This window comes from Haliotis rubra, unplaced genomic scaffold (assembly GCF_003918875.1).
Source record: "Haliotis rubra isolate DU_JTF1 unplaced genomic scaffold, ASM391887v1 Scf86, whole genome shotgun sequence".
In the NCBI taxonomy this organism is placed as follows: Eukaryota; Metazoa; Mollusca; class Gastropoda; order Lepetellida; family Haliotidae; genus Haliotis; species Haliotis rubra.
In genome coordinates, this window is record NW_025767590.1 from 5,987 (window position 1) to 31,660 (window position 25,674).

The following is a 25,674-nucleotide window of genomic DNA, read 5'->3' on the forward strand; positions in this document are numbered from 1 at the left end:
AATGATGCCACCGTCCATGTAGAAAAATGACAAGCCTTATGTTGTTTGTTTGTTGCTTAACACCACAGTCTCCAGTACAACAGCTCCATGACCGCGGTCTGTTAGTTATCGCCCCCGTGATTGATTATCTACATCGATACAAGACAAGTGGGACACGATAGCATGAAATCATCAAAGTCTGACCACATCATCGATCTAGTCGCATGGGTTGCTGGGAAATCTGTTCTAACCCGGAAGTCCAACAGACGGCCCTGTGTCAAAACCATCAAATAGAACTTGATGCTTTTTTCTGATGCGGAGACCTTTCCGAAGAATTGTAACGACGCAGCAAAGCGAGGCATTGTGACACATTGAGTTCCTGTTGGAACAAGTATAGCGGATTTTGATCAACTTTATTTCATACAACCGATCAGAGTCCCTTTGTCAACCAATGTCTACAGTTCAAATGAGGACATCATGACTTTCCTCGCTACAGCGATTGGTGAATTTGAGGAAGTTCCTGACGTAGTCAATTGAGTTTAACGCTGCTTAGAACAATATTTCAGTTATATCACGATGTGTTAGCTTGCAGTCATACATGTACCAGACGTTGGTGAAACGATGAGCACTGGTATGGCGCTGTCGAAGTTCAGTGGTCAGATCTCTGTGGAATTATATTCCATAATAATAGAATGGATTATTTCCTTATATCGCCAGGCGCCAGACTTTGTAAATCAACATTTAGATATAATATAGTGTGCGTGCGTGCGTGCGATATGGTTGGTAGCTTCAGGTCATATGTTGACATGCGCGAGTGATGTAAGAAAAACCCATATTCTTTGAGACGATTGTTTTGTTTTATACAATATATATATTCAGAATATATAAATATTTACAATGATTTACATTATACAAGTAGAAGGATGTTACGCTTCACAGATTCAACATCAGTTTCGGTGAAGGTTAGTGCATAATGCTCTCAATCCATCGTTTTATTTCTCTGAAGAGTCGGTGTTTTGTTCTCTTGCGGGGAAGCTGTCTTAGCTCTCTCCATCCTGAAGCCGAGGGCCGTGACAGAAGGACGCGGAGGAAGAGGACCTTTCTCCTCCCAGTACAGCGCCATCTGCAGCAAGTAGTTCCGTCCATGTTCCGCAAGGGCCTTAACTTCTTCTTTGGAAGACGTCTCTGTAATAATAATCATAATTACACACGAACCAGAAAATGTAGACCCAGAGTTAGTGTCGAATATTTTGTAGGATGGATTGAAACCAAAACGCATGGGTGCCTGACGAGGAGAGCAAAGTACTTATATATAACCAATGGAATGTCATGTATGAATACATTATTACATGTCTTTACATATGACATATCAGGGGATATAATAACCCGAAACCCTTGTTTACTTGTTTATTGGTTAACGCCACACTCAGCTATATTCCAGCTATGTGGCGTCGGTCTATAATATTCCAATTTTGACCAAACAATCCAGTGTTCAAAATCATGAGCATCCGACAACCCCGAATCTCTCATATATTTTGAATAATAATCATGCCATACAGAAACAGTCCTTGTCATGGGCTAAATAACTAAATATACTGGACAAAAATAGTTTGGGATATATGTAAATTTTGAAATTATGAATGATGATCTAATTATTCATTGACACACTGATAAAATATCAATCATAAACATACCACCACTCCCTCACTTATTTTGTCCAGTATACATAAATACGTTCATCAATATTCTCGGGAATGAAGTCATCAGTGACTACCTCCGGCAGCAAGTAGAGCATCCATGTACTTCTTGTCTCCGTACAGCTCTTCCAGCAAACGTCTGAGCCTCGCATCATCAATGTCGAGGTAGCCCATGTCGCCAGATGTCGTGGTGTAGTCAATGTCGCTGGTATCACGGGTGTTGTTGCCGTGCGCACCGCGCTGTAATACCATCAATAATGCATCACATGTATTTGCTTTCCAATCATTGAGTGAGTAGGGGTGTAGGTCATCCTCGATAATCTCCAGGGTATACGTTACGATCACTCGAGGTTATCGAGGATGGGGTGTAGGTGGGGTTTTTCTGATTGTGTTTCTAGGCTTTCAGCACCAGAGTCATGCTCGAAGATATATTTGTTTGTTTGTTGTTTAACTCCGCCCTAAGGAGGATTCCAGCTATATGGCGGCGTTCTGTAAATAATCGAGTCTGGACTAGACAATCCAGTGATTAACATCATGAGCATCGATCTACACAATCGGGATATGACACGTGTTAACCAAGTCAGGTAGCCTAACCAGCCCGATGTAGTTAATCGCCTCTTACGACAAGCATGGATTGCTGAAGACCAATTCTAATCAATTCTAACCTGCATAACTTGTGGCTTCCCTCGCACATTATCTGACACGCCATGGTGATACTAAACATACAATTCGAAACTGCGTTAATCCAAATAAACCTCTCCAATATCTTAAGGACCCTCGTCCACGGCGTCGCAGCCACATGCAGAGTTGCTTCCTTGGGCAAGCACGAAACCAGTGTTTTGGTATTGTCAATACTCACCACCACTCATTCAATTCGATATGTTTCAGAACATTATTCCTTAAACATGATCAGTTATTCTGGGTATTTCCAAATCGGGATTATTTCATCAGGAACCGCACTGTTCGGATTTGCAGGTCCCTGGGCTTGTAAATGTTTGTTTGTTTGGTTTGTTTGTTTTTTTTTGTTGTTTTTTATGGTAACTGAAGTTTGAACTACCTGAATTGTCCACGGTCTGTCGGTCCCGTCCATTGGTTGGTCATTCCAGGCTTCTCTGGTCGGCCCTGAAGAAGTGATAACACGTTATTACCCGTCAAAGTGAGTAGCGGTGTGGTGTATGAGTGAGTGAATCGGGGGTGTTTTAGGCTGCTTGGTCACCAACGCCTCCATTTTTACATGAACGTGACGTTTGTTGTAATAATGTTTGTTTATATGATTAACGTCGCACTCACCAATATTCAGATATATGACAGCGGTCGGAACCAAACAGGCCAGTGATTGACATCGTGAGCATCGATCATCAACAGGGAAAAGATGATATTTGTCAACCAAATCAGCGAGCCTGAACTCATACGACAAGTATGATTTGCTGAAGATCACATTTGCTGAAGATCAGTTTAACGCCGCACTCAGCAATAGTCCAGCTATAAATATTAGTCTGAAAATATTGGAATCTGGAACTGTTTATTCTGTGATTGACATCATGAGCATCGATCTACTCAACTGGGATACCAAAACATGCATCAAGTCAGTGAGTCTGATCATCCGATCCTGCTAGTCGACTCTTACGACAAGAATGGGTTGTTGAAACCAATGCAAATCCTTATCTTTACGGTTCAACAATGCAGTAATGCATGTTGTCATAAAATAATCAATGTTATGTTGTAATAATGTAAGCACTGTATTGATTATATAATTATCTCGTGACTCGATCAGTTGAAATCGATCTTCCCTATCCCAACATTCCTCCTCTTCGTTTTTATGCCACAAACAGAATGTATTTAGAAGAACACCAGTATTTGCAGGGTTCCATGAGTCCCCGGAAATTTCATTTGTTACCGAGGCCGCTACAATTTCCTGGATCGAATACTCAATATCACCGGTAAATTTGAAACCACACATTATATCGTTATAAACTTTACAATAGTTCAGTGGCTGTTTTTTATGGATCCCGAGGTCGATATTGCATTTTTCCGGGTCCATAAAAACAGGTATTGGCCTAACATAAAGTCTATGATTACTTTATTAAATAATATAAGAACAAACGCAGATACAACATAGCAAATTTGTTAGTTACAATAACCGTAGGAGGTTCATTTAGGAGACATTTGATTGGTGTAGGTTTTGGGTATACAAAATCTGGGTAATTCACATTCTATTGTTTGTAACTTAATCAATATTGTAAGTGATCAGACCCTGACTTAGAGTGTACGTGACTGCGTACGGGTCAATGGTCTTGCACCCTGACACTCTATGTGTCGTCTAGTTATTGTGGTATTAAAGGGACAGTGCTGAAGCACTGGTTATGAACATAGATGGTAACCACTGTGTTCACACAGCTCTGTCCGTCTTATGCCGTGAGAGAAGTTTCTACTCCACACTTACATTGAAATTAGAACAGACGAGCCTCTTCGCCTACAACATATACTCACTCGGTACATAATCTAAAACTCCTCGTAGCTCTTCGTTTTTCTGCTAGTATCATAATGAATATATAACAATTATAATCTAGAAACCGAACCGAGCCTACCCCGAGTGTAATGAAAGGGAGACAACTCTGAATGTGTTTTCGTCGTCACCTTGCTGTCGGGTAGTCGGTGAAACGGGTCGCAACAATACTTATGACCACGTGTTAGATTAACGAGTTAATTATGTGAATAAGCTACATTCTGTGTACGTTGAGTAGGTCATATTATCTTCCCCGGGGTGGGTCTAGGGAGGTACGGAGGAGCACTTGAATGGTATGACTTGAATATACTCACATGGGCCCCTAAGAAGATGCATGAGGTACCCTCTGTCTTGTTGCAGGCCATATCTCAGTGCTGCCGCCTTGTCTGGTCCCAGCTGCCGCCTGCCATGAGGGGTGTATCTAGGGGTGTATCTAGGAGTGTGTCGTGGCGTGTGATATCCTGGTCGTTTCACGGGAGGTAACTCCACACTTTGGGAATCGGGTCTGCTGTTTGGTACGTTCCCATTATCATTGGCAGATTCCCCTGAGGCATGATGGGAATGACGTAACTGCGACCCACGTGACTTCGCTCTGCTGGATGGGTGCGAGGCTGGAGTCCTATTACGGCATTCGTCGACAAATATGACCTTTCCAGACTGAAACATAGGAGAGAAATAACCGAAATGCTATTTGATATTTAAACATTATTTTTCGAGAAAAGACCTTCTGTGGTTGCATATTGTACCAAGCCCCACAAAAAACTACTAAACGACAAGATAGTAGATCAAGACTTTTATTCTGTTTGAAGTGTTAGGCCGCAAATGTTACATCAAAAGTACCACGGTCTGTATAATATCGTGACTGGATCAAACGATCCAGTGATTTACAATGTCATCTATTCAATATGGAAACGATGGCAAACATCAAACAAGTCACCGCACCAGACCAGCCAATCCCGTGAGAACTGAACTGAACTTTATTACTTTGAGGCAGTGGTCCACGACATTAGAAAAATATCAGAGCCCAACAAGCATTAGATGCCGAAGGCCAGTTATAACATGGATATTATAGGTTACTTTTTACAGACAATCTGTTGCAATTAGTTTTACAGATTGAAACAAGAGTAAACTTGAACGACCATTATTAACTTCAGTGTTTTAGACACAACACAGAGTGACTTTAATGCAAATGAAAGTGTTCAAATAATTAAAATTGTGTTTTCGATTATACACTGACACTGAATAATCAAATCCAAATGGAATATGTCTTCCTTCTGAACTAGATGTAATACATGCCTGAGCTCTCGTTGATTTTCTTTCTGTTTCATCATCATGAAACAGTCTCTCGGTCAGAAGACGACTCAGCGATGCCAGTATTCGAGCCTTCTCCTGAAACAGGAATCATGTCAGAAACCCAGCCACACAAGAACCTATAATGAGCGACTGAGTGAATCGGTTTTAAAGACGCTATATAACGGGATGCAAGCTTTATGTGGCAAAAAAATCCCAAAGTTGGGTAGGTGCCAGGTTTTACCAATTTTGGTATGGTGCTGGCAAACATTGAATCATAATCAGGGCGAATAGAAACTAGAACACCAAGTTTTACACATACGATAACAGGCAGTAAAACCGAAATGTTGAAACACGTTCCCCGAAACCATCAATTGTTTGCTTTCCTTTTTGACTCCGCACTCAATATTACCTCGAATATATGTCGTTGGGCTTGTGAAGAACGAGCCTGGACAAGACAAACCAGTGGTCAATATCACTAGCAAAGAGCCGCGCCCTAAGATACGTCATCACGTGATCAATCAAGTCAGCTGGTATGTTACGGAAACGTTGCTGGGGAATTATACCCGACGTATCCACATACAAAATACCATCATACAAATAGCTGATATCGAAACATGTATAATTGGAATTATCACGATGCTACTTACGGTTGCCCTTCTATCTGTGTCTGAACTTTTCACAGACCTGTCGTCACATGCGTCGTCATGGGAACCAGCCACAAGACTTGATGGTCGCTGATATAGAACACAAAACACAAATACAGTAAATGAAACAATATCCTACATGATAAGCTTAAGGGTAGGATACAGACACGTAACGGTCGCTGCTATGGTCGCTGGGTGAAGTCATGAAAAGCTGCTCTCCAGTTTTAGGAATTATAGACATCTTATACCCATAGATGTCTTCCGAAAATGGTATGTGAATGAAGCCCATGAACTCGGCTACAATATGTGAAATTGTTTGTTGCATTGTTTGCTGCCGTTTATGTATTTTATGTCACTTTTAAGTCAAACAATGAACAATTTCTAAAAGAGACTTGCTGTATACAGCTTGGTCACTAATTGAACAGTGTAACTGCTATTGTGTGTGTGGAGCGCAGCTGATTGGTAGACAATGAACGGGGCAGGTAATGACCCAGAGGACAGGTACTTTACGCAACAGGTGGAGGATATAGACAATGACATATTCAATGAAGTGCATCGTAAGCTGGGCCAACTGACCGGGTGTCTCTTTGAAAATGAACTTTTAGACATTTTATGAAGATGATGAAGAGAAAATCAACTGTGCGAGACAAAGTCTGTATGACGTTGCCAAAGAAAGATTTGAAGACGTACCTATTGGATACTTGATAAAGAGAGTGCATAGAGGAACCTCAAAGAAAACTGTTATTGAGAAATATGCTGGTGATATATATCATCTATATGGTTACATAACAGGGAATGTACCGGCAGAGGTGATTCAGCGAGAGGTGCTGAGTAAGCAGAAGGTCACCAACAGTGATACAACACGGTGTGATCCAGGATACACTGGAGAGAACGACACACAGAAACAGAGATACCTTAACTCTGCTACTGGCCAAGGTGATGGAGATTCAGGACTGTATGAATGAACAATCTGTAACTCTCAGTAGGAAAATAGAAGCTCTACATGACAAAGTACGACGCTGATATGAAGAGGGTTTCACGCAGCTTAGAAACTAAAAGTACTGGAACTTGCCTGTGCAATGAGAGAAATAGAACGTCACCAGAACACGGAATTGAAGTTACAAAGTGACATCAGAGTTCTTGTATTTCAACCACGAGATAAAGACTCCCAAATAAATCTGTTGAAAGACGAATTGAAGACCAGTGTCGACATTATCTCAAAAAGACTAGTGATATTGCCACTAACATGGAATGCGTTAACAAACGGTCAAGACAGCAGTACCTCGACTCTCCCTGCAGTGAATCACACTCACCCTCGTCAGTCAGGATACTTACTGAGCCAAGACATCCATCCTGAGCCGTCCTTGGAGCCAACAACAGAGAGTGATACTCCTGACGCTGTAACACCCAGGGAAGGTGTGACAGAGGTTCAAGCTTCACACAGAGGTAACACCTGACGTCCCGTCAACGCAAACTGACAGCAGCACAGGAGCAACATCATCGACCAACACCGGCCGCCAGAGAGACAGCACAACCGATGGTGAGCTTCGACAATGAATGGGACAGATCTTTCAAAGGGGCTTCACCCAGGTATAAGAGGAAAAAGACTTGTACTGTCGAACGTTAGAGCTGATAAGTCATTTGAGATTATACATGATGCCATTATTGCATATGGCAGGAAAAGAGAAGTGAATATCTCCCTCGTAAGACTCTTAAAACGCTGGGAGGGCTCGAATCCTACCTATACTGTGCGTTTGAACATAGACACTAAAGCAGCTGAGCGAGTGCTTCAGGATGAGAACTTCTGGCCTCAAATGTTAGATGCAGAGAATGGGTTTCATACTCTAGAGGTCGTAGTGGTGCATCATTCTAGTTAAAATGTGTATGCTAGTGTATCTACTTTCCATTTACATGCTGTGCATAGGAACATGGAATGCAAGAGGTGTAATGTACAGTGGGCAGTACCTAGAGACATTAGCAAATCAGTGCGATGCCCTTGCTGTGTGTGAGCATTGGCTTAATGACAGAACTCAGTGCTGGTTTGATTGTCTGCATGACACGTTTGATATTACATCTAAAATTAAAGCAGATCAAAAAAGGATATAAAGGAGAAGGTGGGGTGGCACTACTAGTTAAGAAAAATATGTACAGAGAGGTTTATGAATGTGAATGCGAGTATGATAGTGTTGTAGCTGTGCGACTGTCTCGCCCCCAGTGTGGTGACATGTATATAGTCTCTGCTCTGCTTCCCTCCACTAATCACAGCATAGCAGAGTTTGAAGAGAGTGTCAAGGAGGTGTTTGATATTGTAGACGAGCTATCGGAAAGTGGCTATGTTATATTATGCGGGGACTTCAACACAGACCTCGTCCACAATGCAGGATCCAGTAGGTCTGTTATTCTTCAGACTTACCTAGACTCAAGGAATATGCTGTCGTCAGTCGACTGTGGTGATACGAAAGGAAATATGAAGACATGGCACAATAAAACTGGAACACAGTCATCATTGATTGACTATATCTTTTACCAGTGTCCCTGAAATCATCAGTGTTAGTGACAACTATACATAATGATGTTACATACGACATATCTGACCACTCCCGTTGTGACGAAACTTATAAGCGACATGTTCCTAACAGGACAAAAAGTGTGGAATCCAAAACCTTCAAATGGAAAAAGGCTGATGCTTCACAACTGAACATGTATTCATCAGAGGTCGACAAGATGCTGGGTAACACCATGCCGAGTCTAAAGGATTGTAACGGTGATATGGTGGAACACTACTACGACGCTATTGTGAGCTCTATCAACACCTCAACAGCGATGCATATACCCACAGGACACTACAAGCCGTACCTGAGACCGTACTGAGAGGTTCGAGTCTGGACTACTATCACTTCCAGATGCGACAGACCAGACGACAATGGATATCCGAAGATAGACCCAGAGGAGATTCATATGAATCTTACAGAGCATACAAGAAAGCTAAATGCGCCTTCCGACGACAGAAGAGAAAAGCTGAAAGGGAGTGGGACCGAGAGAAGTACACAGAACTCCACTCTGCCTGTGAAGTGGACATTGGCGAATTTTATCGTACCGTTAGAAAACAGAGAAGGTGTAGTGTGACTTGTACGTCCCTAGAATACAAAGGAGAAGACAGCTAATACTCCTGAGGACATATGTACTATGTGGGCCGGCTACTACCAGGACCTACTCTCCCAACTAACCCGACCTGAGTTCGACTCTGACTTCTACGAAGACACCAAATCAAGAGTGAATGAAATGTCAACCCATCAGATTTCCAAGGATGATCCGATCCTGAAGACACCAGTGACAGCCGTCGACGTGAAAGGAGCAATAGGATCTTTGAAAAAGAACAAGTCTCCAGGGCCTGACTGTGTTACAGCGGAACACTTATGTAATGCTGGAGAACTGCTCTATAAACATCTGGCTCACCTCTACAACATGATGATTAGCTCCTGCTACACTCCCTCAGATGATGAGAACTGGAACCATTATTCCAATATACAAGGGAAATAATAAGGACAAAACCAACCCAAGTAATTACCGTGGAATAACCTTGACATCTGTGATTGGCAAGATATTTGAGAGACTGTTGCTGACCAACATAGAATCCTATCTTAAAACGGCAAACCCAGGCTTTCCAAACCGCCTCCAGTGTGGATTCCGCAAAGAGCATGGAGCTAACATTGCTACGTACGTCCTGAAGGAAGCTATCTCATACTACCAGGATAGGAACTCAAGTGTGTATGCTGCTTTCCTAGACAACGAGAAGGCCTTCGACAGAATATGGCACGACGGACTCCTCCTGAAACTACACACTATTGGTGTGAAGGATCGTGCATGGCATCTAATCCAGCAATCATATAAAGAAGCACAAGCCCGTGTAAAGTACAACGGGATGACAAGTGATGTTTTTCATATCCACCAAGGAGTAGGACAAGGGCGAGTGTTATCAGCATGGATGTTTCTAGTCTACATCAATGACCTTATTTCGGAGCTAGACCAATTACAATGTGGACTAATTATTGGCACGAATCACATCCCGACAGTTCTACTTTGCTGACGACACCACAGTCGTCAGTACTACTGTACATATCTCAATGTGGCTCTTAACAAGATCCACCAATATGCCTGCCGTTGGAGAATGACATACAACGCCAGTAAGAGCTGTGTCCTGTCCTTCACAAATTCTACAAAATATCTCAACAAACCCGTTTTCAGAATCGGGGATGTAAGGCTGCCAATCAAATCCAACACTGTGTATGCGGGATCCATCATGCATACAGAGAAAGCAAGAGAAAGGACAACTCGTGCATGTGCCAAGGCGAGAAGAGCAATAAACTCACTCCGAGATGTAGGATTACGAGCTGGTGGATTAAACCCTGTGTCATCGTCCGATATCTGGCAAAGAGTTATCTTTCCTTCTGCATTCTACGCATGTGAGCTATGGAGCAATATCAGCAGCACTGAGATGAATGAAATGGAAATTGTGCAGCGCTACTTTGCTAGAAGAGTCCAGAACCTCCACAAGAGATCTCCTACAGTTGCTACAGCTCAGGTACTAGGGCTTTGGTCAATGCAAGGCAGAGTAGATAAATCAAAGCTCCTGTTTTGGGGCCGACTCTGTCGCTCAGCCAGTACCAGTATTGTGAAGCCTATCATGTATTTGAGATTCGCGGAATATATGTCTACTGTGGTAAAAAGTACAAGATCGATTGCCCATGACCTCTTGAATGCAGCTCACAAATATGGATTTTCAGATATCATTGACACCTTCATGACAACAGGAGAATTTCCATGCAAAAATGTATGGAATTCCATGGTACAGAAGGCTATATGCCACCACGAACACACTGAATGGAGAAATAAACTCCAAGAGCGTCCAAATATGCAGAGATTTGGTGCCATTCATACGCGCCTCTCTCCTCATCGTCTATGGAACCTGTGTTTGTGGTATAACATGGCCACCCCTCCTGTCTATGCTCTGATAAAGTTGGGTATACTGCCCGTCACACTTGGACTGTGTCTTATATGCGAGACTGAAAGTGAGGACATTGTAAAACATCAACTCCTATACTGTGACAAGCTGGTAGAAAACAGGAACGCACTGAGCGAGCATCTGTTTGATAACGTGTCTCTTGACACGTATATGAGACTCGAAGATGCTGAAGACGAGGTTAAAATCCTCACATACCTTGGTTCCATTACTCCGGTTGTGCAGGACATGACTCTCGATAGCTGGGCTAGGTTCATGAGCATTATTGCAAAACGCATCAGTGCATGGAACCTAGCCAGCATTCTGTATTTATAAGAATAGCATGTAATGCTTTGTACATATTGCCCAGTGATCATCTGTTGCCAAGAGCTATGATTTTTTATGTTCTGTTGAATTTTTCAAATATTATTGAACTTTCCATTTTGTCACAAATGTGTGTTATGCTCTAAAAAGATATACATAACTGGATGTATAACTCATCAAACCATTGGTGGAAATAAAGAACATTCATACGATAACAGGCAGTAAAACCGAAATGTTGAAACACGTTCCCCGAAACCATCAATTGTTTGCTTTCCTTTTTGACTCCGCACTCAATATTACCTCGAATATATGTCGTTGGGCTTGTGAAGAACGAGCCTGGACAAGACAAACCAGTGGTCAATATCACTAGCAAAGAGCCACGCCCTAAGATACGTCATCACGTGATCAATCAAGTCAGCTGGTATGTTACGGAAACGTTGCTGGGGAATTATACCCGACGTATCCACATACAAAATACCATCATACAAATAGCTGATATCGAAACAGGTATAATTGGAATTATCACGATGCTACTTACGGTTGCCCTCCTGTCTGTGTCTGAACTTTTCACAGACCTGTCGTCACATGCGTCGTCATGGGAACCAGCCACAAGACTTGATGGTCGCTGATATACAACACAAAACACAAATACAGTAAATAGAAACAATATCCTACATGATAAGCTTAAGGGTAGGATACAGACACGTAACGAGTGAGTGAGTTTGGTTTTACATCGCTTTTAGCAATATGTTTTCTACAGGGTAAAAATCGCCGTTCAATGTTTAATCAAATTTACGTGTTTAACAAAAACGTCAATGACGCACTATGATTAGCATGTCCGACATGTTTCGCTTATCAGCTGGGTTATAGTTTTTCGCCGCTTTTAACAATGTTCCAGCAATATTACGGTGGAAATGAGATTCACACATTGTACCCATGTGGGGACTCGAACCCGGGTCTTCAGCGTGATGAGCGAACACTTTAACCACTAGGCTAGCCCACCACCCCAATGATAATAATAATTTATTCCAGCTCTGGATACTGAATGTCTTCACTTAAGTAGCCTGTTGATCAGGAAAGTATAACAACATACCTCAATATCCGGTAGTATAACAACATACCTCAATATCCGGTAGTGTTTGATTCTTGGACTCTGTGCTGTGCGCGGTTTGGCGGCTCAGACGGGAAAACATACCATCCTGAAGACAGAGCAGGGAGGCCATTGTCACAAACACTAACACCCACACATACATGGACACAGAAACACTTACACACGTTTTACATAAACAACAGTTCAATTTAGATATCTAATGATTATACCTTGAGTAGGTGATACCGTTAGGTTACACATCTGAGTCTCGTGGATGACGTTTTCTGTAAATATTTTAAAGTTAAATATTCCATTATTCCATTAATTCCATTGTCCAGTACGATGCACCCTGGTTAGGTGCCTGAGTACAATACCCCACCGATCAGTTTCATAATCACAATAATTGTTCGGATTGTTTTGGTTTCCGTAATTATGATGTCTAAACAACCAAGGTTCATCTGTGAGAGATTATGTGTACGTGACCTGGTGTTGGTCTCGCTCTGCAGCGTCGTCGACGGTTGGTGAATGAGACTCGTCCAGTTGGCTGTCCAAATTATCAAAATCCTGAAACAATTAACCAAAATCGGAAATTGCTCACCATGTATGATCGTCACTCATTGCTTCACACTGCAGTAGTAAAACAGACAATATTCGTTATGCAAGCGTGACAAGGTCAGTTGTTGACAGAGTGAGATATATTTTACGCAAGAAGGTTTCATTTCCCTAAATTGGACCCTAATTAAAAAACGTTAACCGGTATATGTTGTCACGTCAGTTATAATTCATACAGACCTGACAAGATTTTGAGCGAAACCTACCCCGTCTCGAAACAGAACCTTTACAATGAACAGCGAACTGACCCCACACACCACACATGAACTCACAAATATCTCCAGAGCTGTTTTCTTGGCTTTAGGATCCTCCCAGAACCCTTCGTCCTCCAGCCTCCTCTCAATGTCTTTCTTTTCGTGGTACTGCTCTATGTAGCGGTCAGCCTCTCGAGGGGTCTGCTCCTCGCCAGGTGGCGCTTCAGGCAGCTTCCTCTTCCCTTTGGCCAGAGACTTGAAGATGCCCGGCAGAGAAAATGGTAGGGTGGCATTCGGCTTACTCTTCTCGTGATCGGGTCGACTTACTAAAGTTTTTGTATTACTTCCAGTTGATCGTTCCTTAAATAAGACATAGCCAGCATTTGTATTAGCATTGCGACATTTTAATAAAAAAATTTTTTTTAAATATTCTGGGACCCGTGAAGACCCGGGTTAGAATTGGTCTTCAGTAACCCATGCTTGTCGTAAGAGGCGACTAACGGGATCAGGTGGTCAGGCTCGCTGACTTAACTGACACATGTCTTCGTATACCAGTTGCATAGATCGATGCTCATGCTGTTGATCACTGGACTGTCTGGTCCATACTCGATTATGTACAGACGGCCGTCATATTGCTGCCATATTGCTGAGTGTGACGTAAAACAACAAACAATCAGTCGTGATATTTCTTGGTGGTAGCAGAAACAATAGTACACTTTCTCAGGGGAGTTGCATTCGTGGTTCTTTTATCTCACTAAACTGTACCGCAGCTCATAAAACCGGTATCAATGTTCAACCGAAGGAGATCCCAGACACCACACTATTTACGCGTGCACGTGCTATTCTGCAAGTTCACAAGTTACGAGATATTATTTCTATGGGATATTTATGTAACAGTTAGATCTGTATTTTAACACGTGAACGCTGTCAGACTTTAAGTGTAGGAGTGGTTGTCAAAGTCCCGACATGCTATATTGTGATGCAACAAGCAAATGACGTCACACCAAAACTATAACGTCATGCCTTTAAGTACAGTCTAATTATACTGGGTTTCACAACACGTTGCCCGACCAATCAGAGAGCGAGATTTTGTAACGAGAAAAGGTAAAAAGCCTCACCACCATGGACGTGTGCTCCTTCTCCCGTCTCTGTTTGGCAAGGTGCCAGTCAATAGGATCCTGGTGCACGGAATGGGGAGAGTTCTCGCTATCCGTTGACCAGTGGTCACTCTCAATCATTTCCTTGACCTGCGGATTGAACACTCAATTGATAACTGATTTACCACGATGTACCACGGTTTTTTCTGTTGAGAACATAGGAGAAACTTTCTAAAACTAATAGTGTACCACTACATGTAGACTATAACAAAATGTAGTTCTATATTTCTTTGAAGCCTGTATTAATACTTTGTAACCATTCTTCCTAGCGTATTGCACTTGCAATGTATACTCAAAGGAAGGAATCAAGAAATGTATATAAATAAATGTTTATATCAAGTATTAAAACAAAGATAATGTTGAATACAAACGTCTAATTCTAGATCGTTTACGTCTGTAAACACTAAAAACATTCAATAGTTTGCACGCACTACTCACAGTAGCAACACAGACCCACGTATGGTGCTATTCATGACAATACAGATTTACTTGATTTCATTCATTGTTTGTCTATGAGCAAGCGATGCGTCTACGGGCTGTTACTGGATCAGGCCAGCGTGCATTTGGCCTATGCCTTCAATGCTTCAGACTATTTGAGTAGCAACAATATGGAAACAGGTTGTTGTGGTTAGGGCCCTACCTCGGTACCATCTGGCAACGTCTTCATCTTGGTGTACTTCCTGGTTTTCTTCTTCCTTTTTTGTTTAACCCGTTTAACACCATTGTCATTCTGCAACAGTAAAACCAGATTTATAGCTCTCCACTATTTCTCATAACGGGAATTCAGATAACAACATGTTTTTGTTTATATCAACATCTAAGGATATTTAGAAAACACTTAGTATCAATGCGTTGCTCAACATTGTCAATGTCATTTTCCAAATGAACTTTCATCAGGAGAGCAAAATCATTATGTCTGAATAATGACAATACGTTCTCTGAAACCAATACATACCTCTTTCTCTTCTTGGTCACTTGAACGTGGTATATTCTGCTGAAAAACGTAATTTAGCAATACTGCAAATTTCGTGTCACAATCATCTCCTAATCTTATCAATCATTAGATTGTCTGCTCTGGGTCTGATCATTTTCAGACCGTTATTAATGTAGCTGTAATCACTTGTTGCGCTGCTAAACAAAAACGCATCATTTTTCCAAATTACTCCTAGGCCAAAAGTAGAGATAACATCATTATCAGGTAATATGATACACCAGGCCTTATCACTCATACTGCATATCTTGAACATCAGTGCTTGTCACCGTCCATTAAACCATGCGGTTAATACTCATGAAGTTGGTCTATGAACATGTGGACACTGTTTCAACAGCGGGGTAAACCTTGTTTGTTTTCAGCAACCTGATACATTCTGTGTCTAGTTCCACATTGACAAGAATCTCTGGAGGGTGGGAGTTGTCATACCAATTACTGGATAACGCTTTTACCGCTGCTGAGAGATCCTAAAAGATAGGGACTTTTCTAACATTTGGCCTAGGACTAAAATGGATTCATCATAATATTATATAATTCTGGTGTGAATTTAGACATTTAGAAAACTCATCAATGCGACAGTCGCCTCATCTTATCCTGTGTTCATTTGTTCATCGATTACATTTCAGTACGCACAGAGTGTTTGAGATATGATCACATAAAACAGCGTGATGTCATGACTACCATGTACATACTAACCTCATAAAGAAGGTTGCCTTCCTCGTCGAATACCCGTCGCGTTTTCTGCTCTGGGCTCTTTCTCGCCTCATCCAGGTCGTTACTGTCTCCATGTCTCTCCTCGGGTCTGAACAACGATGTCGTCGACCTTCCACTGTAGCCGGAGTCACTGGAGTCGCTGTCAGAGCCACAAGGTTCATGTCCCTCTGTGGATATGTTAAATGTTATTGTATATCTGGCTTCTACACTAAGATCTGTTTTGATCGAGGTGATGTCATTTTGACAAATACCAGTAGTACCTTTTTTTTCAAAGCTTCTCTAGAATGAATTGATACACTCGGTGAACGTAGCTCATATATATTTAGAACCGGGTTCTTAGGAGGCGTGCTCAAATTTCACTGATTTGGTCTGTGCATGCCATCGTATCCCGATTGCGTAGATGGATCGGTTTCTCTTAATGTAACTCACTGGATTGTCATGTCCAGACTCGATCAAATACAGACCACCGTCACCGGAATATTTCTGCGCGCCGTGTTCCCAACAAACATAAACAAGCAATATAAATTTATATCAGACTGTTCGGAGAAGGGGTGGGGGGCATATATTGAAGGGTTAGTGAATACCTTGCATGCGTCTAAGTCGTCGCTCTCTCCTTCTTCTCCTCCTCTCCTCCCTCCCCTCCGACCGTCTCTTGATCTCTACTACCTCCATCCTCTTCTTCCTTCTCCAGAGGACCAGACAAACCACTAGCAGCAGCACCAGACAGAGCAGTACTAGAACACCTAGAACTAAACCTACGGTTGCTGCTGCAGATAGGCCGGGAACAGCTGTAGATGTAGGCGTAGATGCAGTTGTAACTGCTGTTGTTGATGATGTGACAGCTGAAAGGATATATTTGATGAGAACTTTACTTCATTTCCCACCCTATCCATGGAAATCATCCATCTTTCATCTCAGGGTTCGTGTACACCTCATCCTCTGGAACAATAATTATACAAACACGTCGATGAAGTTGACAAAAGTATTGTGACTTTCTAACAAAATTCATTTGGTCCAATCAATGTACACTCAAAGCGTAATATCTTTAAACGTCCTATAGTTACGTAGAAACAGAATTGCCAGTAACATTTAACTATGACTTACGGGATACATGGTTTAATATTGCTTACTGATTCGTCGCTGATGGTTGTTGATGAATATAATCACAGATGTCAGGCTGAACAGGAGAGGGTGTACTGGCACACCACATGAACATTTGAACAGGGCACCGTGTTATTGCACAGCTCATAACTGACTGTAGTACTTCTTACATATGTAACTCGTGTATTATGAACGCACGTGAACTCTTGATGTGATGTTTCACCAGTCTTAAGTCAAATGCATAATTAGTTATTGTTGTTAATATTGTTATTTGTCTTGCTGTTGGTGTTCACAACTGGTTCTAGATCAATCGCGACTACTTAGGATTAGGCTGACAGATCAAATATCAGTGAAGTTTATGTGAATTTAATAGGGTAAATGACGCTGTGGTAAAACATATCCCATCTCAAAACAATGTTGTGAATACGTTAGGTGAAGTTACTGTAATATATATACTGTAATAAAACAATACTAAATCGAATCAAAAGGTTTCGAATTATCATTGTTTATTACAGTGTATATATTACAGCTGATATGTGTTCAGGTATGTTTCATCAGCATTCAGCTAAGGTAGGACACAGTGTATACTTGCTATAAACAGATACAGTTTTGTAACATAAACGACCTGCTTGACAAGAGTAACATCTTATAATCTTATCAGCGACATAATTTATATATTAATATTTTTGGTTCGGAAATGCAATAAATTGTGTGGTCGGGGTTAAGTAAATATTACTTTCCCATTCGCCCATGGACACAGTGTTTCAATTCCCAGTACACTTACTAAGGTAACACCACAAAACATCACGTATGTAATACGTGTAGTCTACTTTAGGTAACTTTACATCAAATTTAATTACCTGGTCTTTCACTGGTTCCTTAGCCTCCATTCATCCGATATGGCGAACCGTTGTCCATTACGACGGGTGGACTTTCTTCAGCACAGTTAACACAACAAACACACACAGGTGCAATCACCCTGTCACACACCGTGCTCGGGTGAAATAAGAACACTGTATCTAGGCCAAAACCAGAGTAAATTCAATCTGTTTTAATGTTATTTTGGAAATATCAATGGAAGTCGTCCCGTCCTAGTGAATTCGAGTATGCAATGGGAAAGCGGCAGGTTACGCACGGCTTCAAAGGAGCATAAATAGAACCCCATTGACAGGCATAGTTGCCGGGCTAGCTAACAACATGATACGTATATTTCTCAATTTGTATACAGTGACTCTTTATGGGTTTATTCGCTCTGAGAGAACGGTGCTCTACTTTAACTATTGAAAAGAAAACACGCTTACAGTCAATATCACTGAGGTAATTCCTCTTTTCAAGTTGTTGTGAATACCGAGCTGTACTGTGAACCGCTGTGTTGAGGCCTGAAAGCGCCTGACTCCAGTCGTATCAACATGCGCATTGTAATGCCTTGTTAAATCGCTTCCACTGAATTTTCAAGACTGAAAGTAACAATGACTGTGCACGATACATTATAACACGTACCTCCCGTGTCTAATGTATCGCGCACAGTGTCCCTAACACGAGAGTGAATATAATATGACGTACATTCTTGTACACATGTAGGTGACAGTCGCACTGGTTCATGGTAACTCTCCTGTCTCTACATTTCGATACATCATGTTTAGAGAGTGGCGGATGGCGGTGCATCAGAGTTGCAACCCTTTAGTCGTGCCAGGATCCAGTGACCATGGATTTGAGTCCCAGATTTCCCCTGATTACAAACCTTGGTACGTCAGCATTGTCCTCCTGTCCATATGTCTGAGACCTGAATCACTTTATTATCTTTATTCCTTTTGCATTATGTTGATACACTCGGATGTAATTGAAATACTATTCTAAGGGGAGTAAAACCTAACCCGTACATAATAACTTTTGGACATCGGTGTTATTTTATAATATACTCTCCCAAAAAAGAAACGCATCATCAAAATAGCAATTTCATGTAGCAATGAATTAAAACGGGATTCATTTTACAAAAGGTTGTGCTCTGTTTATGAGTCCTATGGTGTTTATGTTTTGAAACATCACAACAAAACGCGCCATCCGTAAAATACCCGTATTTAACAGCATGATTTTCAATTTTGGCGTGTAGTGTCACAGAATACACAATTCACATGCAATACACGTGAAAGTTGGAGATCAGATAGTCTCAATGATGGGTATAAAAGGTTGATCGCAGTCTGTCGATTATTCACTGTATTTGGAATATTGTTGACGAACGCAAAATGCCTCGTCTAAATGAGGCCAACCGTCATATCGCCATTGGTTTGCTTGAAGCTGGCCAGTCTCAACGTGCAGTTGCCCGATGCATGAATGTTCACCAAAGCACCATTTCAAGGCTCTGGGAGAGATATCGCCGGCAGAATGCGACCTCGAGCGACCACTGCGGCGCAGGATCGCTACATCCGGGTACATCACCTGCGTCATCGAACAGCTACAGCGACCAGTACCGCTCGAAGTACATGCCAGAAGACCTTATTTTGGCCCTGTGCTTCGACAACAACATCGTCGACATCGAACGTTTCGCCGACGCTTGCGTTTCCCAGGTGGACAGATTCGGCCGGGGCAGTGTTATGATGTGGGGATCGATCACCTGCCGTAGGAGAAGTGATTTGGTGATGATCCAGGGCAACCTGACAGCTCAACGGTACTGTGACGAAATCCTACGCCCACACCTCCTTCCAATCATTGATCGCCAGAGGGAGTTGTTTCAACAGGACAATGCCAGGCCCCACACAGCACGTCACACTAGAGACTTCCTCCAGAACCACAACATCAATGTGCTCCCCTGGCCCTCAAGATCACCGGACTTAAACCCGATCGAACATCTGTGGGATGCCCTGGACAGACGGGTGCAACGCCGTAACCCTCAGCCCAGACACTTCAGCAACTCGCACAGGCACTACAGGCAGAGTGGGCTGCAATTGGGCAACACGAGATTCTGAGACTTATTCGTTCGTTGCCGAGGCGATGCCGTGCAATTCTGGATGCCCACGGTGGTCCCACGAGGTATTGACTTCAGCGCCACCACACGTCTCCATGTGACACGCAAACTGACTTTCCTCGAGTTGATGCCAAAGACGGATAATTTCTGCATTCCCAGTGTGCAATTTCACTATATTTCATTGACTCATAAAGCCTACAAGATGTTTCAAAATACATGTATACATAAAAATACAGTTGAAATTCCTATATGCGTTTCTTTTTTGGGAGAGTATATGGATGAAGAAATATTCTGTGATGAGACGAGGCAATGGATCAAGGTTAAGGAACCAGTTCCGAGTTATATCGCTCGCGTTAACAAGAGTCCCTCATAACGAACCACATATTCAGATGACACTTCAATACACGGACGTAGCGACAGCTAATAATCTGCTAAGTAATCGGTCTGATAAAGGTTGGTATATCAGGGTTTCATTGTATCCAGATTTACTTTCTGTGTTTTCGTGCCACTAGAACTATTGTTAAGGACACAATGCACCATGAAGACGACGGTTATTATAGGCGATATTTCCTTTTATATCGTCTTAATATGTATATATATTACCGGCGGGTGATACAGGTTGTTTGTAGCAGTATTCCAACAATATCATAAAGGGGGCCACAGAAATGGCACCGGTACAAGCAGCCACACACACTCAGGCATGTGTGTTCCAATATAATAAGCCCAGTTCTGATGTCCCCCGCCGTGTTATTGTTGGAATATTGCTAAAAGCGGCGTAAAACCATACTCACTCACTCACTCCAATATAATAATCTTGAACGCTGAGTTAATCCCACGTTATCTGGACTGTCGCGATGTAGGAGTAAATCCAAAGATGCTGCTGTAAAATCATCCTTACACCCCACATACCGCGTGTACTCACACCGAAGCGTTACAGTCCGGTTGCCAATAGCAGCACACAAGCCATCCAGCAGGAGCATTCGAGTATATCAATGAGTGTTGTCAGTGCAACAGAGGCACGACAGAGTTACCTCTCTTAGACTGCAACCGTCGACGTCGTGTCCTCGGGAAGCGTTGTTTTTGTTGTTTTTATATAAAGTAAAGTTCAAATGATAGATATACTCACGGCATAATTCTGAAAAATAGGAAAAATGTCGATACTAAGTTTGCGTTAATTATCAATTAATGGAATGTTGTAAAAGCACATGTATTAATGAAAATATACAAGATATAAGTTAAACATATATTTAACATATGTTATATTTAGGATTACACTTCCTAAGTAAAGTACAGATTCTAGTACTTGTTGGGTTGAGCACACCAGCGCACACTGTCAGCCATCTAACCCACTCAGCCATCGCAGCTTCCACTTAATTTATTTTTTAAATTCTCGATTTCCTTTGTGAACATATCATGCCAGAAGAATGACTCGTTCCCCTTTTCGTGAACACCTGGGCTCATCACTATTTGACAGTGACTAATGAATATTTTCTGATGATACAGTCGTAATCTTACAATGGACGCTGCTTTTAGTAAAGTTATCTTCAAATTATGATTATGGAAAGTGTTTTGTTGTATTCATGGAATCATGTCTAGAACTTGAGAAACTACACTGCTTGTTGTGCCACGTACTGGTTGGGTCTGGCTGGGTCAAGGTGAAGGTAGTTTTCCCCAAGGTAGTAGCGGTGTCAGGTCTCTGATTGGCCACACAGTCCCCCCGGATTCTGGGACAGTTGTACACTGTCACCATCCTTTTGTAGAGCCTGTAAACATGACTGACTGACTGACTGACTGAGTATGGTTTTATGCCGCTTTTAGCAATATTCCAGCAACATCACGGCGGGGGACACCAGAAATGGGCTTCACACATTGTACCCATGTGGGGATTCGAACCCGGGTTTTCGGCGTGACAAGCCAACGCTTTAACCACTAGGCTACCCCACCGCCCCCTTTAAACATGAAATGGATAACTCATATACATAGTGTATGATTAATGTGTAATATGTTTACGGGCAATCGATAATGTACAGTTGTCTTACGACCGAGAGTAAGTTCCGTTTCAGGCCGCTTTTAACAGTATATTAGTTATATTAAGTCAGACTGGTGTGAATGAAAACCCAAAGTGAGACCCAGAAAAACAGCCATGCTGTTGAAAGCCTAAAAACATAATCAGCTCGAACCGGGGTTCGAAATTATGGTGATATGTTTAAGGGAGACAACTCTACACAGCGAATGTTGTCGCCTTGCACGCCCGCCTTTGCATCGAGAGATGATTAAAGATTATAAACATGAAGTTAGATCGATGACAAGCAAAAAATCTAACAATGGTGGAAACTACATTAGGGCAGCATTTTTAATTTTCTGTGTTTCTCATCGCCCGACCGGCCCTAAATTTATTTCAGATAATTTATTTTAAGACAATTTTGTCTTGATTAAGTTTTTTTTCCCGACCGACCGACCCATGTTCAGAATTTGGTTTCCAGCATACACAAAAATATGATGCCTTTAAATACGGTACATGATTATTTTCAGAATGATTCTTTCACGGAATAGTCACACTGTACAGTTATATTACGTATAAACTTGAACCTTCAGATTTTTGTCAGTCACTCAATGATGGGTCATGTTTCGAAGAATTGACTAAAAGAAAGCCATTTCTTGTCAATGCTTAAAACAAATGTATCGTATATCAGGTGGCATTAAGTTAGATTTCTTTCTATAAATGTGAAGTTGTTTACGCTGTAAAAGCTGTGGGTGACGCAAACTACAACGTTCATACAATTTGCCTTTACTCTGTGACGGTACGTACTTTACAGAATGCACACAAAATGAAGGACTGTTTTAAATACCCTTTACACAGACGCATTTGGAAGTATATCTTCGGTCAATGAGACGTTACCAGTATAGATACTTTTAGAGTTCTTTTACTTGCCAGAATTTACAAAATATACTTACTACACATGTGTATCTGAATGTGCTTGTGTCGTTGACTTCGTTGTCGTTATTGTAGACGTGGAGGAAGGTGATGTTGCCACTGCGAACTTCATGCACACAGATCACACTGCCGTTAGCTGGTGAACACAAAGAGTAGTATATCTGCCATTACTCCTGTAGCTGGTAGTCAACAGGACGTGGCGGGTGCTTATCTCCGCGTTGTATGTAAGTAATATTGGTTCGGCGGGTTCGATTCCCTTATGCGTAAAGTCTATTACTGCAAGAACAACGCTGGGTATTTTATTCTCGCTGCATAAGCGAACATTCACCGCTCACTGCATACGTTTGCATGATGTCATCGTTTAGAGGTCAAACTGATATCGAGATAGTTGAGGATGATGATTTTCTCCATCAACTTTTAGATGAGAGTGGGCACGGGCGGCCAGGCTCGGTAAGTGGGTTGATCCACGCCACCGTATCTTGCAGCGTAGATTGTGCTCATGAATCATTGAATTGTCTGATCCAAAATATTTACAGACCTCCCTCATTTGGCTGGAATATTCCAGTGCAGTGTAAAACCAACAATTAACTACTACATGATGCTGATGAGGGCGAGTGATGTCCACTCACCACTGAACAAAGGCAGGACGCTGCAGGAGGAGGTGTTGTCCACCTGGATGTAGGAGTTGTCCACACAGGCGTCCCAGGAGGCGGGGCAGGAGGGTTCCTGGGTGCTGTACACACCCAGCAGCTCCGTGGGGCACGTCTGAGGCCACGACGACTGGCTACCTGGTTCACAGTAGATAACAATTAACGTTTAGTCAGATTCATGGAGAGGGTTATAAAGAATATTGACACAGATTGGTATACTTATGCCAACAATGGTTGTCACCCCCTTCAATTGTTTTAATTGGAGGGGGGTGACAACCATTATTGGCATGACTATATATCACTAAAAAAAGACATGAAAAAACAACAGAAAACAATGATATATGTCAGCGCCAAGTGTATGTTCATGTGGTCCAAAAGTAGATTCCTGACAATGTGGGAATTGAACGAATCACAAACGTTATCACAAAGTAATTTGGATGAAAACCCGAGTACATCCGGGCTAGAATTGGTCTTCAGCAACCCATGATTGTCGTAAGAGGCGACTAACGGGATCGGGTGGTTAGGCTTCCTGACTTGGTTTACACATCATCGTATCCCAATCGCGTAGAACGATGCTCATGCTGTTGATCACTGGATTGTCTGGTCCAGACTTGAATATTTACAGATCGCCGCCGTACAAACATAAGGTAAATGACACAATTAACCGAATACATCACCACTGAATAAACCAATTCAAGAATACTTTTCTTTCGGCAACATCAAACAATGGCGTATACTTTCTTCCTTCAATTTATGAACAGGTGAGTGTTGTGATGACACAGATGAACAGATGAGGAGATGTTGTTACCGACTTAGGGGTGGGGTTATTACTGACTTGTTTTGAGGAAGACACTGTACATGGTGGTGAGATAGGAGGACTCGGGGATGTCACAAATGCTGGACAAGGGATCCGAGCCCACTTCCGACAGCTTGAGGAACTTGACGTCATTCGGTCTAGATCCGGGGCCTGCGGTGTATGTAACAGGAGACGATGATGAAACACGGTCTACGACTGTTGTGTTACATATAAGCAACTTTCAAATAGATAGCATGTGAATACCAATGTTCATAGTTTGACCTCTGTTTTCAAAGAAACTTGTTATCATTAAACATAATTTATATAGAAAAGGAGAAATGATGAAAGCAGGTCACCTAGTATCCATGTTCTGTGATAAATATATATGACAAATGATTATGACATATTTGTGTGTCAGCCCCTCAAGGAAATGAACGAACACAGTTTGTGTTTATGTCTCATCAACCTTTCAGAATGAATGTTTATATAAAGACCCAAGGCACTGAACGAGATACAGCAGTAGGTGCAGCTCCCACCTGTGTCTGTAGCTTGGACAAAGGTCGCCTTGATGTCAGACACTATAGTCAGGTCCATACACAGGAAGATGTAGCGGAACTCCGCCTCACTGGGCAGCTTGTCTCCCAGGACGGACCTGCAAACACCCACCTTCATCAAGACGCGTCCACAAACAAGTTCATGCCGTGCCGTGATGTGGAGAAAGCTTATATTTTTTCTTGAATCCATTATTTTGCTGATACACACTAAATGACAATTAAAAGCATGACCTTCACAAACTTGTATTGAACAACAATTAAGACAAGGTCACAGTTCTTAAGAGCTGCCGTGGTTGTAACTGGTATTTCAATACACTCTAAATGATACATAGCACCATGCCCATCACAAAAGATTTTCACAAACATAAATATATTCTTGTAGCCTTTTTTAGGACAGGTTTTTAGTTGTCATCGAGGACTGCATTATATTTTGTAGTTTTTAGAATTCATTTCTTAATACGGTATATTTCTTTAAT

At 41.9% G+C, this 25,674-nt stretch overlaps 1 protein-coding gene across 1 annotated transcript; it reads right to left on the reverse strand.

Moving 5' to 3' along the window:
- Positions 1–880: 880 nt before the first annotated feature.
- Positions 881–23,296, reverse strand: LOC124262939. Its single transcript, XM_046697551.1, has 17 exons — positions 23,219–23,296; positions 21,896–22,026; positions 21,390–21,398; positions 16,785–17,042; positions 16,183–16,367; positions 15,451–15,489; positions 15,136–15,225; positions 14,457–14,585; positions 13,417–13,698; positions 13,016–13,096; positions 12,564–12,641; positions 11,981–12,067; positions 5,479–5,571; positions 4,497–4,839; positions 2,734–2,798; positions 1,754–1,916; positions 881–1,164 (listed from the first exon to the last, which is right to left on the reverse strand). The coding sequence occupies exons 2-17, from the start codon at positions 22,011–22,013 to the stop codon at positions 959–961; spliced, it is 2,226 nt and encodes a 741-aa protein (XP_046553507.1). The 5' UTR covers positions 22,014–22,026; positions 23,219–23,296; the 3' UTR covers positions 881–958.
- Between the last annotated feature and the right edge of the window lie 2,378 nt (positions 23,297–25,674).

Coding starts and splice junctions, on each gene's coding strand:
- LOC124262939 (XM_046697551.1), bottom strand. CDS start 22,013: ATGGTGACAGTGTACAACTGTCCCAGAATCCGGGGGGACTGTGTGGCC. Junction 13,699..14,456: donor AGGAGCACACGTCCATGGTG/GTGAGGCTTTTT, acceptor GTCTTATTTAAG/GAACGATCAACTGGAAGTAA. Junction 1,165..1,753: donor TGCTCTACTTGCTGCCGGAG/GTAGTCACTGAT, acceptor TTATTATTACAG/AGACGTCTTCCAAAGAAGAA.